The sequence below is a fragment of the Symphalangus syndactylus genome, chromosome 19, assembly GCF_028878055.3.
Source record: "Symphalangus syndactylus isolate Jambi chromosome 19, NHGRI_mSymSyn1-v2.1_pri, whole genome shotgun sequence".
Lineage (NCBI taxonomy): Eukaryota > Metazoa > Chordata > Mammalia > Primates > Hylobatidae > Symphalangus > Symphalangus syndactylus.
The window spans coordinates 25,540,864-25,557,725 of NC_072434.2; the positions used below are offsets into that span (position 1 = coordinate 25,540,864).

Here is a 16,862-nt window from a genome sequence, read left to right on the forward strand (position 1 = left end):
AAAAATATTTAAGGCAAGGGTTTTGATTTTGTAAGAATTTGTCTTCAAAAGCTTTTCTCGGTTAATGAGTTGATGTGATTGAATTAATAATAAAATAGTATATTTTAATAAAAGTTTAGAACTTCTGTTATTCCTTGACTTAAAATTGTGATATGAATGTGGCCACCCTTTCTGTTTAAAAATTCCATTCAAATATTAAATTTTATAGTAGGGAAGCTAATCTATAGAGTTGATTAAAAACTACAGTCCCAAAGTTATAATTATTTGATCCCTAACCATAAAGCCAAAGTAAGACAAGGTTATCATTTTCCCTTAGAAACCTCAGCCTCTGCGTTTTGTTTGGTTGTTCTATGGCTTTCCTAGGAAACCTCTCTGGTGGTTTAAGTGCAGTTTTTGAAGATTTTTTTTTTACAATGAAATAGCACACAACTACCATGTGAAAAAGCAAAGTAATGTTGATCCTTGTTTCTCACATTCATTTAAGATTCTAAAAATGGTTTCACAGTCAATAGCCCTTCATTTGCTTCTGGAGCAGGCAGTTGAGGGTTTTTTTTAGGCTTAGAGAAGTTGTATTATTTTGCCAAATATGTGTCTTGCCTTGATTTCACTCATATTTTTCACAAAAGCACAGCAATGAAGCAAACATGTTCAAAACCCTATTCATTATTTTAAAATTTATCATTCTAATCAGTGGAGTATTTTACTTTGAACCCTTCTCTGCAAGGAAGTAAAATCTTTTCAAATTAAAAATTCTATTCTTTGGGCCGGGTGCTATGGCTCACACCTGTAATCCCAGCACCTGGGAAGCCAAGGCAGGTGGATCGCTTGAGGTCAGGAGTTTGAGACCAGCCTGGCCAACATGGTGAAACCCCATCTCTATTGAAAATACAAAAATTACCCAGGTATGGTGGAATGCTCCTATGGTCCCAGCTACTTGGGAGGCTGAGGCAGGAGAATTGCTGGAGCCTGGGAGGTGGAGGTTGCAGTGAGCCAAGATTGTGCCACCGTACTCCAGCCTGGGCCACAAAGTGAGACTCTGTCTCAGAAAAAAAAATAATAATAATTCTACTCTGGAGAATTATTCCCTAAATTAATTTCAGGTGAATCAAGATCTTTAGAATATACCTAATCTCTTTTATCATTTATCTTGTGATCGTACCATCCCTGAATCGAGAGGTTTGGGGCAGGTAAGTCAGTCATTCTGTGACCTTTGTAGTTGTATCTAAAACTGATTTTTCCAGACTGCTCATTTTCTGAAATCTGTACATTGAAATTCCTTCTTTGACCACAAATTGCTATGAATAAAACTCGCAATTTCTGTTGTGTGGTATAACAGAATTTACTTACCTTGGTTTTCTATAGATGGTAAATTTTTCAAAAGTAGGAATCATGTTTTTACCTCTATCTCATTTATTCAATAAATTATTTGAGTGCCTATCATGAACTAGGCCTTATACTCATCATTGGAGTTATAGCAGAACATGAAGGTACAGTAAGAGATACTGTCCCTACTTTTATATTTGTTTTCCTATCACTTTGCTCTGCACTTTGAACATACTACAGAAATACTGAATATGTGTTTGTCAAAGCAAATAATGATTCCATCCTGTTCTTATAACATTTTTATACTTATTTTTATGGTTAAAAATTTTTTCCTATACTTTTCATGCATATGTTTTTCTATGCTGATGGGGGCCATAAAGAAAACTAGAGTTATCATATACACTTGTATAAATTTAAGAATAACAGCAAAGTGGAATTCATATTTTATTTGGCTAAATGGTTTTCAGAGTCATCTTTCTTGTTAGGTCTCCATTTTAAATTATTACCAAAGCCATTTGCTTGGAGCATTTCTCTGGAGAATACTTGCATTTTGTTAAGCTTCAAATTGGTAAGTTGAAAAGGATAGAGAGAACCTATATCCCGTCTTCCAGGTAATCTGAAGGAAGTCAGAGGAGGACATAGGACAACAATTATTTTAATTAATCAGTACACTATGGAATTATAGAACCATGGAAGAGACTGATAGTAGTAGCTTCAACTCTGTATACTAAAGAGCATCTGAAAAGATTAGTGTGATCAGGTGGATTTGAGGATAGTTAGCTAGATTACAGTCTCCCTGAGTCACTTTCCTTATTTTAAAACGTGATCATAGTAGTACTAATCTTACAGAATTGTTGTGATAACTATCTAAGATAATGCATGCTAAGCACCCAGCACACAGTCATATATTTAGGAAACAAAATAAATATGAATTCCTTTTCTCTTGTTTTTCACCTTTGCCACTGTGAGTAGGAATTTCTAGTGGAACAAAGGCTAAGGCTTTTATGAAAGCCCCCAGTTGTCTTAAGTTATACCCCACAGGAATCACAGCAGGATGCGAGAAACTCAAATGCTGGGGCCAGGTTCCCTGTGAAACATGAGGATAGCTTTAAATTGTTAAATGACTTTTAATTTTTACCAGTAAAACTATATATGAAATACCATTCCATTAAGATGGCTCTGCTAATAAAATTCTGTGTCTGCCTGTAAAAGCTCTTAATAAAGCTTTGTAAAATTGCCAGAGTTTCTTCAAGTTCAAACATCTACCCAAATAATTTGCTGCTGGGATGTACTTTCTCTGTTCCTCCAGTTTGTTACAGTTTTAACATTAGTAATCTGGTTTATTCCTTTTGTGTTCTTTATAGTTTAGGAAACAAAATAGTCTAAATGTTAGCCTTCGTATGATGCTTGTATACAAAGAAGAGACTAATGGTTTTACCAACTGATTTAGGTGTAATAAAATAGTAAGTGATATGTGTATCCCTGAAAATAGAGTGTGAGATTATAATCTGTTCTTTTTCTAAATCATATGAATAGTTAGTGATTGTCATTAAATTTGATCTTGTATACTTATTCTTTAAATGGTAATGGAACCATCCTGAGCCAGGCACATTTATTATCATTTTCTAGGCAAAAAATCATGCAAAGCTGGGACTAAAGGAAGTGAAGAGTAAACTAAAACACAAGGTATGTCATATTCATTTTTTTCCATTTTACCTTGATTTTTGTATTAGTTTGAAGTTTATACTTACAAATTAGAAATTTGTGTTTTTAATGACATTTGAAATACGCTTAGCCCTTTGTTCAAGAATGTATTTTTTATAACAAGCCCTCTGGCAACTATCTGCTATTCTGTATGCATTCACTGAATAATCTCTTTACTGTTTGAATATTTTATCACAGAACTATGGAAATCTTCAAACATGTTTTAACAGGATGTATGTTTTCATAAAGTTAATTGCCTTGATATCACAATTGAAGTTCTTGCTTTATGCTAAGAATTTTTTTAAAAGATATCTTTTGTGTAGAAGTAACCCAGGAATGCCATCATTTGTTTTGATAGTCTCATTCCAATAGTAGTTACTTTAAAATGAAGAATGTTCTTCATTTACAAAATATTATGTATGTATTTAAGCTATGAATATTGCAGATATGTAAATATGTGTGTATGTGTGTTTATTTTAATTTGTATCTTCGCAGATTTTATTATCAGTTGTTATGTTTTGAATTTTTACCTTTGGAGAAAACATACTACTTAAATCTTCCATTGTAGTGATAGCAAATTATCTTTTTATAAATTTTATTCAGATTATTCAAAGTAATCAAAGAGTTTTATTTATTTTTATTAAATTAAATTTATCAATATAAATAATTAAGATCATTAACCTTATTTAATTAAATTTATTAATTTTGATTATAGAAAAATGCACTTCTTAAATAGATTCTTTACACTTAAAGCTGAAGTGTTATTTTGCTACTTGTATGTATATGAGATACTTTGTTTATTAATCTAATACGTTAGTAATAAAAGGAGTACTTTATAATTATTGCTGGTACATTTTTCATGTGTAGGAAAATGAAGAAGATTATGGGACCTGTTCTAGTTCTGTACAATATACACCAGTTTACAAATTACACAATGAAAAGGGAGGAAACTCAGAAAAGCGTAAGCTTGCTCAGGTAAGTAAGGTTGTTTACCCCGCATTCCTCCACATTCTCAAATTATATAATTCCAATAAATTATTTGGGAACAATTTGGATCCATTAATTTTTTATCTTATAAGAAAAACTGCAGTATTGGTCAAGGGGAGGAGTACGTGGAACCTGGGAAGGCTACAAGGGGATTGAGAGTCAAATGTTTCAGATATCAGTCTCTACATGCTTTGTTAGCCCATGCCCTCATAGATTGATAGTCCAATGAGGGAAAAGACAATTGAATGTGTAATTCTTATAGAGTGTGAATAGCTTGATGATAAACTGGAAATCACAGGATTCCTTTACTACAAAAATAAAATCAATCTTATACATGGGTATTTGGCCATTAAAATAGTCTATAGAAATTAATCTGAACTACTATAAGTCTATCCTTTTCTAAAGTTAGATTATTTTATTTGCTATAAATATTTAAAGCTTCTTTTTATATGCTGATGCTACTTAAAATATTGTTTCAAGTGACAGAGTGTTCAGAATCATAGCTATAAGTGTTTCTGGTTTTTTTTTTTCATAAGTACATTTATGAAGGCTCTAACTAAACAAAATTGGTATATACCAAATTGTATCTTAAGTGGCCTTAGAAACTAGCTTCAAAAAAGAATTCTTGAGTGGACTCTAGCTACAAAATTACAGAACTGGAAGTGGCTGCAAAGCTTCATTTATAACAGTTGCCAAAGTTTGCAGATGAGAAAGTTGATAGCTGGAATGGTCACAACACTTGCCATAAGTCTCATAACTGATCAGTGGCAGAAGGAGGCGAAAACCCATCTCTGATGCTCAGTTAGCTTTCCTGGATAGCCAGGCACCACAGAAGTATACATGGCCATAAGGTGCTTCCATGGGTCTTTGTCTTTGAGCCCATTTTGTGCTGCTGTACCAGAATACCTGAGGCTGGGTAATTTGTAAAGAACGGAAGTTTATTTCTCACAGTTCTGGAGGCTGGAAAGTCCAAGATCAAGGCACTGGCACCTTATGAGGCCCTTCTTGCTGTGTCATCCCATGGTGGAAGGCAGAAAGGCAAGAGAGATGAGGGGGCCAAACTCACCCTTTTATAACAGCACTAATCCCACCCAAGAGGGTGGAACCCTCATGGCCCAATAACCTCTTAAAAGTCCCACTTCTTAATACCATTACAATGGCAATTAAATTTCAACATGAGATTTTGAGAGGACAAAATTCAAACTGTAACAACAGTCTTGAAGAATGGGAAAGGATAGTGAAGCTGTACTGAAACTCTAGGCCTTTGTAAAAAAAAAAAAAAATCCCATCAATTCAGTCATTCATCAACACTATATGCCAGACACTTTTCTAGATACCAGGTATATATAAAAGGAAAACACAAAAATTCTCTACCTTCATGGGACTATTTTTGTAACATACTATTTCGTTCTGATTTATTCATTTATTAAGCTGATATTTTCACATTAGAATTACATAATTGTAGCATACTGATAGTCAATACTGATTGTCTGTTCTAAAATAAACCCTCAATAAAATAATTATTCCAGAAGTCAGAAACCTTTTCTTGTTACTGCTGTTAACTGGAGAACATTTATTAATGTGTGAACTAATAATGGATTTGCTGTTGATTTTTCTGTTGTTTTTTTTCCTACCACTAATATGTTCAATTCTTGTCTGTTTTCAAGCTTTAACATCTCAAATACTGTTGTAAAATGTTTACTGGCTTAATATTGGAGCATTTAGGTTATCTTTACCGTGGCGAGTAGATTTTCTGTGAAAAAGAATATGAGATCTTTGTTACCTATAGGATACTTTAAGATGTAAAAAAAAATGATTTATATTGGAGAAACACGTTTCCTAAATACCAGTTTCAATTTACGACAACTACTATTAGCTCCTCATATTTTAATTAATTTATTTTTCATTACAAGTTGATGGTTTATAATTATATAAATTTATAGGGTCTAAAGTAATGTTATGATTCATGAATGTAATGTGGAATAATTAAATAAAGCTAGTTAACATATCCATCACGTCAAATACTTAACATTTTTTGCGGGAAGAACATCTGAAATTTACTCTCTTAGCAATTTTGAAATGCACAGTACTCTCTTAATTATATTCACCATGCTGTAAAGTAGATCTAAAAACAATTTTAAAGCCTTCTTTCCTTTAACATGCATAGCATTTTTATGATAATGTAATTACAAAATACATTACTGATTTCTGTTTTTGTTTTCTGTTAACTTCTAGAGACAATTTCTTTTTTTATTATATATGTTTAACGTGTATAACATGATGTTTTGATATACATATACATGACGAAATGATTACTACACTCAAGCAAATTAATACATCTATTATCTTACCTGTTTTTTTGCAAAGTAAGAACACCTAAAATCTATTCTCTTAGTAATTTTCTAGTATACAATACAGTACTATTAACTATAGTCCTCACACTGTACATTCTGATAGAGAAAATTGTATTAGGTTATGGAAAACCTTATAGAATAATGGGTTCCATTCAGTGTATACTTATACTAAGTCTTCAGGGCTACTATGTATTATCATTAATTCAGTTATCTGCATTGATTAGCATTTTATGGTTTACAGTAGACATGACAGCAATAACTATAACAGGAATTGAGAGGAGTAGGGCTTATTCTTTAAGAATTCTAACATGATTTTCCTACTTGCTCTATAGGAATTTGTTAAACGTACATGTTTAGAATTGTGATGCAAATGTTGATAGTATCTGAATAACAATCTTTAGGTTTCAAATGATAAATATCTGAGTTTCAGGAAACATGTATACCCAGTATATATGTTTCTTTTTATTCGTTATGTGTCCCATTATATAAGTAGGTAAATATATCTGTGTGTTGTATATATCTTTTTTTTTTTTTTTCTCTGAAACGGAGTCTTGCTCTGTCCCCCAGGCTGGAGTGCAGTGGTGCGATGTCGGCTCACTGAAAGCTCCGCCTCCTGGGTTCACGCCATTCTCCTGCCTCAGCCTCCCAAGTAGCTGGGACTACAGGCGCCCGCCACCACGCCTGACTAATTTTGTTTTTGTATTTTTAGTAGAGACGGGGTTTCACCATGTTAGCCAAGATGGTCTCGATCTGCTGATGTCATGATCTGCCCACCTCGGCCTCCCAAAGTGCTGGGATTACAGGCATGAGCCACTGAGCCCGGCCTGTGTTGTATATATCTTAATAGCAAAATTTTTAAGAGTTCATATCCTGCCTATTAATATCTATTATAATTTAGTATTTTGCTTGCATTTTTTTCTGTAATTGAAATTTGATTTTTTAGTTTTAGATTCACATATGTATTTAACAAAGAGCTAAATTTTGGGCCCTCTAGCAATTGTTTTCTGCTACATTTCACCCTTATTTTTTTTTTCCCAAGGCTTCCAGAGTCCATGCTATCTTGCATTACTAATGTTACTTCTTTGAATTGATGTTGAGTTGTTACTACTTTGAAATGATAGCCAATTGGTGGCCAACAGTTTATTTATAAAAGCAGAGCAGGGTACGTTTACATTGAAATTATCTCCAAATCCTTGATTTTAATTATTTAGTTTTAATAGTGTTAGCAAACTCACAAATTAAATAAAATAATATCAAGCCATTTATTATAAGGATATAAGCATTCTTCAGGACATCTAATTGCAGGAATATATCTAGGCTTCCAGTAGGATTAGAACTAGGAAATGGAAAAAGTAATCAGGGAAGAATATCAGCTTCTCTCCCTACCCTACTCGTCTCGTCTCGTCTCGTCTCGTCTCGTCTCGTCTAGTCTCATCTCGTCTGTCTGTCTCTCTCTCTCTCTCTCTCTCTCCCTCCCTCCCTCTCTCCCTCCCCATCTCTCCCTCCCTGTCTCTCTCTCCCTCTCTTCCTCTCTCTGTCTCTGTCCCTTTTCTTCTTCCTCTTCTTTTCTTCATCTTCCTCCCTCTCCCCTCCCCTGTTCCTTCATTTCTCTCCTCCCCTCCCACTCCCCCTTTAATGCTTGGCCTGTTCTTTCTGCTTATTTGTTCATTGTGCATTCTGTAGACTGGTTTTCTCAGCTTCTCTGTGTCCTTGACACAGATCTTATAGGCCCTCAGTTGAAGCAGCCACTAGAAATGGATAATAATTCTAGAATCCAGCTTCTTAAGGAAGAATGTAATCAGCTCACTTGGACCAGGCATTAATCCTTGGTTCAGTAAACTCCAGCCAGAGAGGCAAGGAGAGTACCATGTTACCAAGGACACAGGAAGGGCAGTAGGGGTGAGTGGGGTGAACAGGGGAAGCAGTTCTCAGAGAAGTGGTTTTAAGGACTGTGACAATATCTCATAAGATGTCTACTGTTTCTAATTGCTTCACACTATTTTGCTTTTCAAGGTTTCATTTACCTGCAGTCAGTGTGGTCAAAACATATTAAATGAAAAATCTCAGAAATAAATAATTCATAAACTTTTAATTACATGCTGTTCTGAGTATTAATACAATTGTTCTTTTTCAGTATCAGTTATTGTTGTTAATCTCTTACTGTGCCTCATTTATAAATGAAACTTTATCATAGGTATGTATGTTTAGGAAAAAACATAGTTTGTATAGGGTTTGGTGCTAACTGTACTTTCAGGTACCCAGTGGGGGTCTTGGAACATATGCCCCATGGGTAAGGGGGAACTGCTGTAATGCTATTTGCCAAAAAGTCATATTTGCAAAATAACAAAAACAGATCTGCATTTTTAAAGGCCTGGAGGCTGGAAATTTGTGCCACAAATCTGGGGTTTGATAAGTTTAAGGTCAGCCTACCCTAATGGATTGATGTTGCCTTAATTCTCTCCTGAGAATTGAGCTACTTACACTAACAAAAAAGGCTACAGGTGGAAATGAATTTAGGGTACTATATTTGCACATTGGGCAAGGAAATCAAAAGGCATCAGCCGTAGTCTGCTGCCTTTTCTTTGCAGTCTGATATTGCAGAAGCTTCTTTGGTTCGCTTTTTTGGAGATAATCGAGCCCCATTGATTTAACTGAAATATGATACAGTATGTTATGGAAGAGGCAGAAAGCTGATGCTAGAGCCACGGGCATACTGTCGTATGATGATTACCAAATCCAGGAATTCTCTTACTCCTAACTCTCCAAGTAAAATAATACTGGGATCTGAGCATATTAAGATTTTCAACTAAATATGTAATATTTCTAGAAATATTTGGATGTGGTTAAAGCCAAAGTCTAGTTATCAATATGTATGTCAGAGAAACTAATGTCTATTCATTTATATTCTACCTATTTCCAAAAATACTTTAATATCTTACAAAGAACCATAAAAAGATTAAACTGTATTAAAATTAGGTAAGTTTTAAGGCGGAGAAAATGTTAAATATAGTAAGAAGCTGTTAAGGCCTATTCCCTGCACAACCAAAAAGAAGAGAAAAGCACAGCTACATGATTCATAATCCTCAAAGTTTTGGTTTTTAAAAAGTTGCTTATGAATTACCCAATCATTCCAAAGAAATAGAGTAGATGTTTTAGATCCACAAATCTTTTCAGTGTCACAAGAGCTCACATACTGGTGGAGGTACCTAGCAGAGGCAAAGATTTTTGTTTTGGAAGACAGAAATTTCGTTTTCTTCATTTAGTCTTTTCTGTGCCATTTCTATTATTTGAAATGCTCAGTCTCATTAATACCTCTCTCAAAGACAGCTTAGTTTACTAGCTGAACCTCAACTAGCTGTTGAACCTCATTAAAAAAGGTGAAAACGGGTACAAGTGGAAATAAAATACACTCTTCCTACTGTAAAGCTACTGAAGAGTAGCGTCACTGTCATGTTAGAACTGGCTCAAGTATCCAAATGTGGCACATATACACCATGGAATACTATGCAGCCATAAAAAATGATGAGTTCATGTCCTTTGTAGGGACATGGATGAAACTGGAAAACATCATTCTCAGTAAACTATCGCAAGGACAAAAAACCAAACACCGCATGTTCTCACTCATAGGTGGGAATTGAACAATGAGAACTCATGGACACAGGAAGGGGAACATCACGCTCCGGGGACTGTTGTGGGATGGGGGGAGGGGGGAGGGACAGCATTAGGAGATACACCTAATGCTAAATGACGAGTTAATGGGTGCAGGAAATCAACATGGCACATGGATACATATGTAACAAACCTGCACATTGTGCACATGTACCCTAAAACCCTAAAGTATAATAAAAAAAAAAAAAAAAAAAAAAGATTTGTTAAGTGGTGAATTTAATTGCCTAAAGGCAAATTTCTGCAGGGACTTTTGTGATTTTGTAATCTAGATAATTTTCATGTTCCTACTGCTATTTTTCAAACTTCAATTTTATACAGTTGAAATAATAGAAAAATGCACTAGAGCAGCCTCAGAAGACCTGGGGAAGATGGACAGTTTTGTGATAACAGTGAGGCTGTCTGTGTATGTTTGTATTTACGTGATTCATTTAAAACTTCCAACAATCCAACAAAAATGGGGCAAGAATTATTATCCCCATTTTTCAGATTTAGAAACAAATGGAGACTAATAAATGTGCCCAGAGTTCTACAAGTAATAAATAGCAGAATAGGAATTAAAAGCAGGCAGACTGATTCTAGAACTTAGGTACCTAACCACTATTATCATGCCTTTACGTTGGATGGAGTGATTGTAGAAGAGGGATAGTTAGAAATGAGGATATGGAGTTTAGAGCCAGACAGAGCTTAACTTTGAAAAAGGCACTAGGATTTAACATTGAGCAAAACAAAATATCCCTAAACCTTAATGTTTACATTTGTAAAATAATAATACAAGTTATTTTCCCAGGATGCTACAGGCATTATAGATAAAATATATAAAATATCTGCCACATAATAGGTACTTGATAATCGGTAGCTGTTTGTTTATGGTTACCGTATCATATATCTTGAACTCCAGGTCTCTGTAGCAGTGGCACCATCTGATTTCTCTCTTGGTAGTTATAATCCAGGATCACTAATAATCTCTAATCATTAAAGTAGTTAGGACTCCGAAAATTATCCGTCTTCATTCTAAGTAGGGATGACCATAGATCCCAGTATATGACTTGAATAGAAATATAAAACTTACTGTACCAAGAAGTATCTTATTTATAAGTTTATAAGACCTTGAGTATGTCATTTTATTGTGAGTAAAATTGAGTATAGTCTTCACTCATCCTATTCCTAGTCCATTTGATTATTCATTTCAGAAGTGGATCTCACTTGTCTAAAGAACTTTACATTTCCAGTTTCCAGCTAGACTTGTCAGTGAGAGACTTTATTTTCATCTGTTTTTCAAAAGATGAAAATGGGATTATGATCATTTGAATTCCAAGAATGTATTTTAAAGTAAAACATTATGAAGTTTTGCAATCTGTGTGCTGTAGAAAAGAACAAAGTTCTAAGCCTGTGTTTTAAACCTGTTCTCCATTATTTAGCTTATCTTTGGAATAGATTGTGAATCTATAGTCCACCTCCAACAAATAGTAATTTGTGTGCTGGTCTGCTAATTAGTATGGCTATTGCTCGTTTTGTTGATGAGGCTTAAATAAATGTCAAGGGTACAGCCATGAAGATCTCCCAATTAGGCTCCACATTTGTAAAACCCAACCCTTTTCCCTTTTGTGTAAAGATGACAGTTCCAACAGCAGCCCCAGCCTAACAGGACTCCAGGGAAAGGATCCTTCTCTGGTTTTATTGAAAACAGGGCCAGTGAGTCCATTGAGAATATGGCCGCTGGTCATGGTGCAGAACAGTCTTAATCCTATGTACTTATGTTCTTTCATCAGTTTTATTTTAGAATACAATACTGGAGACTTAGTGAAAAATATAAGATAACATAAATCTATAATCTGAAATTATGTTTAAAAATACTTACTTGTAAACATTTACTAACATTTTCTAAGAATAAGAAATTTCTTTAAATAATATGTAAAATTTATATATATCTGAGATATTGCTCCATATTAGCCATACGTGGCTTAGTCTAGCAGTTATAATGTGTATGTTTCTGTGTGTCTTCATGAGACTCACAGACACCTCAACTATACTAGTGAACAAGCATGAGAGCTTAGCTGTATTACAAGTCAACATTAACAGATGGATGGCCCTAAGCAAGGCAAAATCACCACAACAAAACCTAGGGAAAGTGGGGTACTGAAGCTTTTTGTTGTTAAGCCCTATTAAAACCCTGGCACACGCACACGCACACACACACACGCACGCACACACACACATATATATGTGATATATATATATATATATATATATATATATATATATATATATATATCACTTTTAACTATTTCATGTCTGGGACAAATAGCAATCTTTTTAGATTTTCAACCTCCAGTTAATTATGTAAAAACAGCATGAGAAAATGAGTGGAAAGTTATTTTTCATTTGCATTGTGATACAAAGCAGTACGCTCGTTGATAAATACTCTCACTTGGAATGTTACCCAAATATAGCGTTTACAAATAGAAATATGTTTAATAGTCACAATTTCTACTATTAGACCAAGCACTATTAAACTGATGGATGTTTATTTTACTTAATATAGTCACATACAGACTAATAGTTTGAGGTATAAATAGTTGTCTTTTGAATGCACAAATAAGAATGTTTTAACCATAAAATATAATCTGTGATTTTATATTTTTATCCATTATGCAAGGTGATATCACACTTAAAAATGAAACTTTTTGTCTTTTTGAATCTTTATGTATTTAATGGTTTATAAAACATTCTAATGGATTTGTGGAACATAGCACAATAGCTATGAGTTCATTTTATAGTTGATGAGTAACATACTTTTATATTTTAAAATATTCTCAGAAGTCATATATACTTTTATGAATGCAATGCAGAGACTTACCAGTAAAGCATTTCAAAGCCATGTTTTGACTGAATAGGGACTTAAGAGAAATCTCAATATGTTAGCATCTTATTTAAAAATATGAGCAAATAGTTTATTTTTATATATAATAAATGTCATATTTTAAAATGCTGCAGATGAAATTTTCTGTGAAACTTATAAGAAAAGATAATATCTTAGGTTCTCTTAAATTACTTAGTTCCTAAGCATAAGAAAAGATGGGATGTCCACACCTAGTAGGGTGTGGTTTATAGTATTGTATTTATGAAACACTTTTATTCATAGGAATTCATTGGACTCTGGGAATAAAATGAATGTAATTAAATACAGTGTTCCTTGTTCGGATGATGTAATAGATTTCGGAAAACTGTATACTTGTTGGGATCTTTGGAAAAATACTATCTATTGAATAGTTTGCCTTACTGGTCAGGAAAGAAATGGTATACTCAGTGTTTATAGAGGAAAGTAACCACTTACTTTTGACCAGGTAAAAAAGTGATTGTAAATCAAAAAAAGAAAGATAGTTGTTACATGGGGTGGGGGTAGGGCAGAAAATTGGAAAGAATACTTTACTTTGAAAAATAAATGTTTACAAAACAATACAAATAATTGAATCAAATCATGATAAGCAAGACAATCTTTATTTTTATCACTGTGTAATTTGGCTCAGTATTGAGAACACTATTATCAAGCTGAAATGTTAAAGTAATAAGAAAATATTGTAAAACTTCAAGCGATAGGCTGGGCACAGTTGCTCACGCCTGTAATCCCAGCACGTTTGGAGGCCGAGGCAGGCGGATCACTTGAGGTCAGGAGTTCGAGACCAGCCTGGCCAACATGGAGAAACCCCATCTCTACTAAAAATACAAAACTAGCCGGGCGTGGTGGCTCATGCCTGTAATCCCAACTACTCGGGAGGCTGAGGCAGGAGAATCACTTGAACCTGGGAGGCAGAGGTTGTGGTGAGCCGAGATCATGCCAAACTCCACCTCAAAAAAAAAACAAAAAAAAAACCTTCAAGCGATCAACTCTTTTGAAATAAGTTAAGTGAATGTTCTTCTTTTAACACATGTCCATGTCCATAAAAAAAATACCGCCTAAATGAAAACACATTTTAGCAGTCAGTGTTCCAAAGATATATGTAGTTTAATTATATTAATACTAATGTCAATAATTTATAAAATTGATCTTTTGAGTTCACTTTGAAAAATACGCCCTCCATATTGTTAATGTGAAAGAACGTTATTTTTCTCTTTTGTTTCTCTCTTAAAATAATACTAATTTCCAAAATATTAAATTTGATTATAATTAAATGTTTTAAATCAGTTATGGATTACAAGGGTGCCCTCTAGTGGACATTATGTAGTACTTTCCTTAAAAGAAGATAGTTACACAAAAAATTTTTAGCACCTTTCAGAATAGTGTGTCTTTTAGAAACACAACAGAATACACATTGAGACATTTATATTGTCATAAGATTATTCAAGAACATAATTCTATCAGAGAAATAATTTAAAACCAGCTCCTTTCAATAACTTGCTTGGACTTCATTTTTTAAATGTTTAGCTCTGCTGAACAATACCTAGTATATTAATAACATAATGGAAGATAATCTTTTTATGTGAGCATGTTCAGTATATATTTTGAGACATTTTAAAGCTGACATGTACCTTAATGTTATAATTTTACTCTTAAAATTTATTGCCAGAAATGACTGTCATTTATTACAATGTCTTGAAACAAACAAAGGTACTCAATTTCTCCATTTAGTAAATCTAGTGAATACTACCATTCTAGACTTTACATCAGTAATCACATCATTAATATTTTTTCCTCCCTATATTTTGTCCTATTTGACTTTGTTTTTCCCTGTTGCCTTTTTTGTTTGTAAGGGGTCTTGATTAAATTAACAACAGTTCTCTATTCCAAAAGTGCCTACCTTTTGTAAACAAATTATTATTGTTTTCCAAGAATCTTAGGATAAAGAAATGCCGATTTTCTTCTGGTTTTGAATATAGAGCTGCTTTTAAAGTTTGTCAGAGATCATCAATGCTGGTGTTGATGAAAGGAAAAACCTGTCTTTTCTTTGTAGGGCTACTGCTGCTGCCTATTAGTGTCCCCCAAGAGAAAGGAATTTTCAGAAATGTCAGTAGATCTCTAACTATGGAGGTATAATAGGATCTTATAATTTGAGCTGGATTTGTATCTGCTACACATTGTTATATTTCCTAACATGTTTTCCTAACATAAAACACTAGAATAATACATAAATATCTTAAGTTGGCCTGTGCGCCCACACTAATTACAAAATAGGACTATGTTTTTCAACCTTCTCTGAAGTTCTTTATGGCTTTTCTAACAGATGAATATAATACCAGTTATTTCACAGATCTGTTCTCTTTTTGCCTTTATTAGTGTCTTTGACGTTTATAGTAAATGCTTTTGAAAACTAGTATTATTTGATTCTGAGACCAAAATGTAATTGCAATTTCTTTTAAGACCTTTGATTCATTTAACACCAGAAGCATTTTAATACTCTGTCTACTTATGTATGATTCCACACATACACACACATTTATGCTCATTATATATTAATATGGTAAATCTGAGAAATAAAATGCAGCTATAATTATTTTACTAACAAATATTTTAATCCTTAGCTATATATTTTTGAAAACATAATTTACTAAGGTGATTGAAAATAATACGGTTCTTTTCTTCAGTACTGACTTTTAAATTATTTATCCCTGCTAGAAAAGTCATCTTCACATTAGTTAGTGAGAGGAACTGAATTCTGTGTCTTATTGAAAATACAGTAGACTTGTCATGTATTAAGAAACCTTTTTAAATGTTGAAATATTGAAACCTTGTCAACAAAAGTGAAATTGCAAATAGCTTACCATTTATCAAAGCGTTACTGACTTATTTTGTTTCGAGAATACTATTGAATAGTCTTATAAAACTTGTATTTGCACTGATCAATAATCTCTTGGTCCTGAAAAGTTACTGCAGGGTCTTTGGTAGAATTTGCATTTTCAAATATTAAAAACCAAAAAAAAAAAATGAAACAATGTATTTTAAAAATTTAAAATTGATATAATTACTTGGCATATGAACTGTCTTTAAAAGTTGGCTAAAAGTATTAACAGTTCACAACCATATTACATATAAACACAGGTGAATAATGAGACCTCCTGTGAATACAAGACCTTCCTTCTACCTGTTAACACACTTCAGTGAGGGACAGTCTTTTAGAATCCCTGATAGAGTGTTGCCATTGAATGGGTTTTTATGTAGTTTCTGATTAACAATGGGGAAATGAATTATAAACTACTGTGTTTCTGGGATATTTTAGATAGAAACTAAACTTCCTAATCTGTGTTCAGTGAAAGCACTCTGTAAAGGGGTCAGTTCTGATTTCCCATATTCTCTCTAAAATCTAAGATGCAGATTTCTTTAGTCAAATTCTAGAACAGACCCCAACTTAGCATTAATAAGCATTTAATGCAATGTGAACAGAATGGACATGCCATAATGAAGAGTCTGTCTAATTCAGTTCAACACAACCAGTATCTAGCGTGTGCTGGTTTACAGCTTTCGAGTTTGTATACCTCCTCTGAACACCTACTTTGTGCTAGGCCTGCTGATCTAGCGTTTTCAAGATCACTTATCTCGTCTTAACTTACTAAGGACCATTATTTACAAATTCAGAAAGACTTTACTTCATAGATGTTTATTTTTACTCTTCCTTTTTGCATCCAACCATCACCCTCATCACTTAATAGAAAGACCCCCTGTGGGAGTGTAAAGATTCCAGGCTTTGTAGTATAAGAGATCAGGACCAGAGCAGTACTGCCACTTGGATGGTATGTGAACTTGAGTAACTTTCCTAACTTCTGTAATCCTCTTAGCCCTCAGATCTATAAAATGTTGATAATTATATCCACTTCTATAGAGTTATTGTGAAG

General features: G+C 33.6%; 1 protein-coding gene across 11 annotated transcripts in view; it reads left to right on the plus strand.

Moving 5' to 3' along the window:
* DENND1B (DENN domain containing 1B) overlaps positions 1 to 16,862 on the plus strand; it is a 292,006-nt gene that overhangs the window by 255,348 nt on the left and 19,796 nt on the right. For all 11 annotated transcript variants that reach the window (XM_055234175.2, XM_055234177.2, XM_063613729.1 and 8 more), the window contains 2 exons: positions 2,953 to 3,009; positions 3,895 to 4,002. In XM_055234175.2, coding sequence (XP_055090150.1) covers positions 2,953 to 3,009; positions 3,895 to 4,002 — 165 coding nt within the window. The remainder of the gene's footprint in view (positions 1 to 2,952; positions 3,010 to 3,894; positions 4,003 to 16,862) is intronic.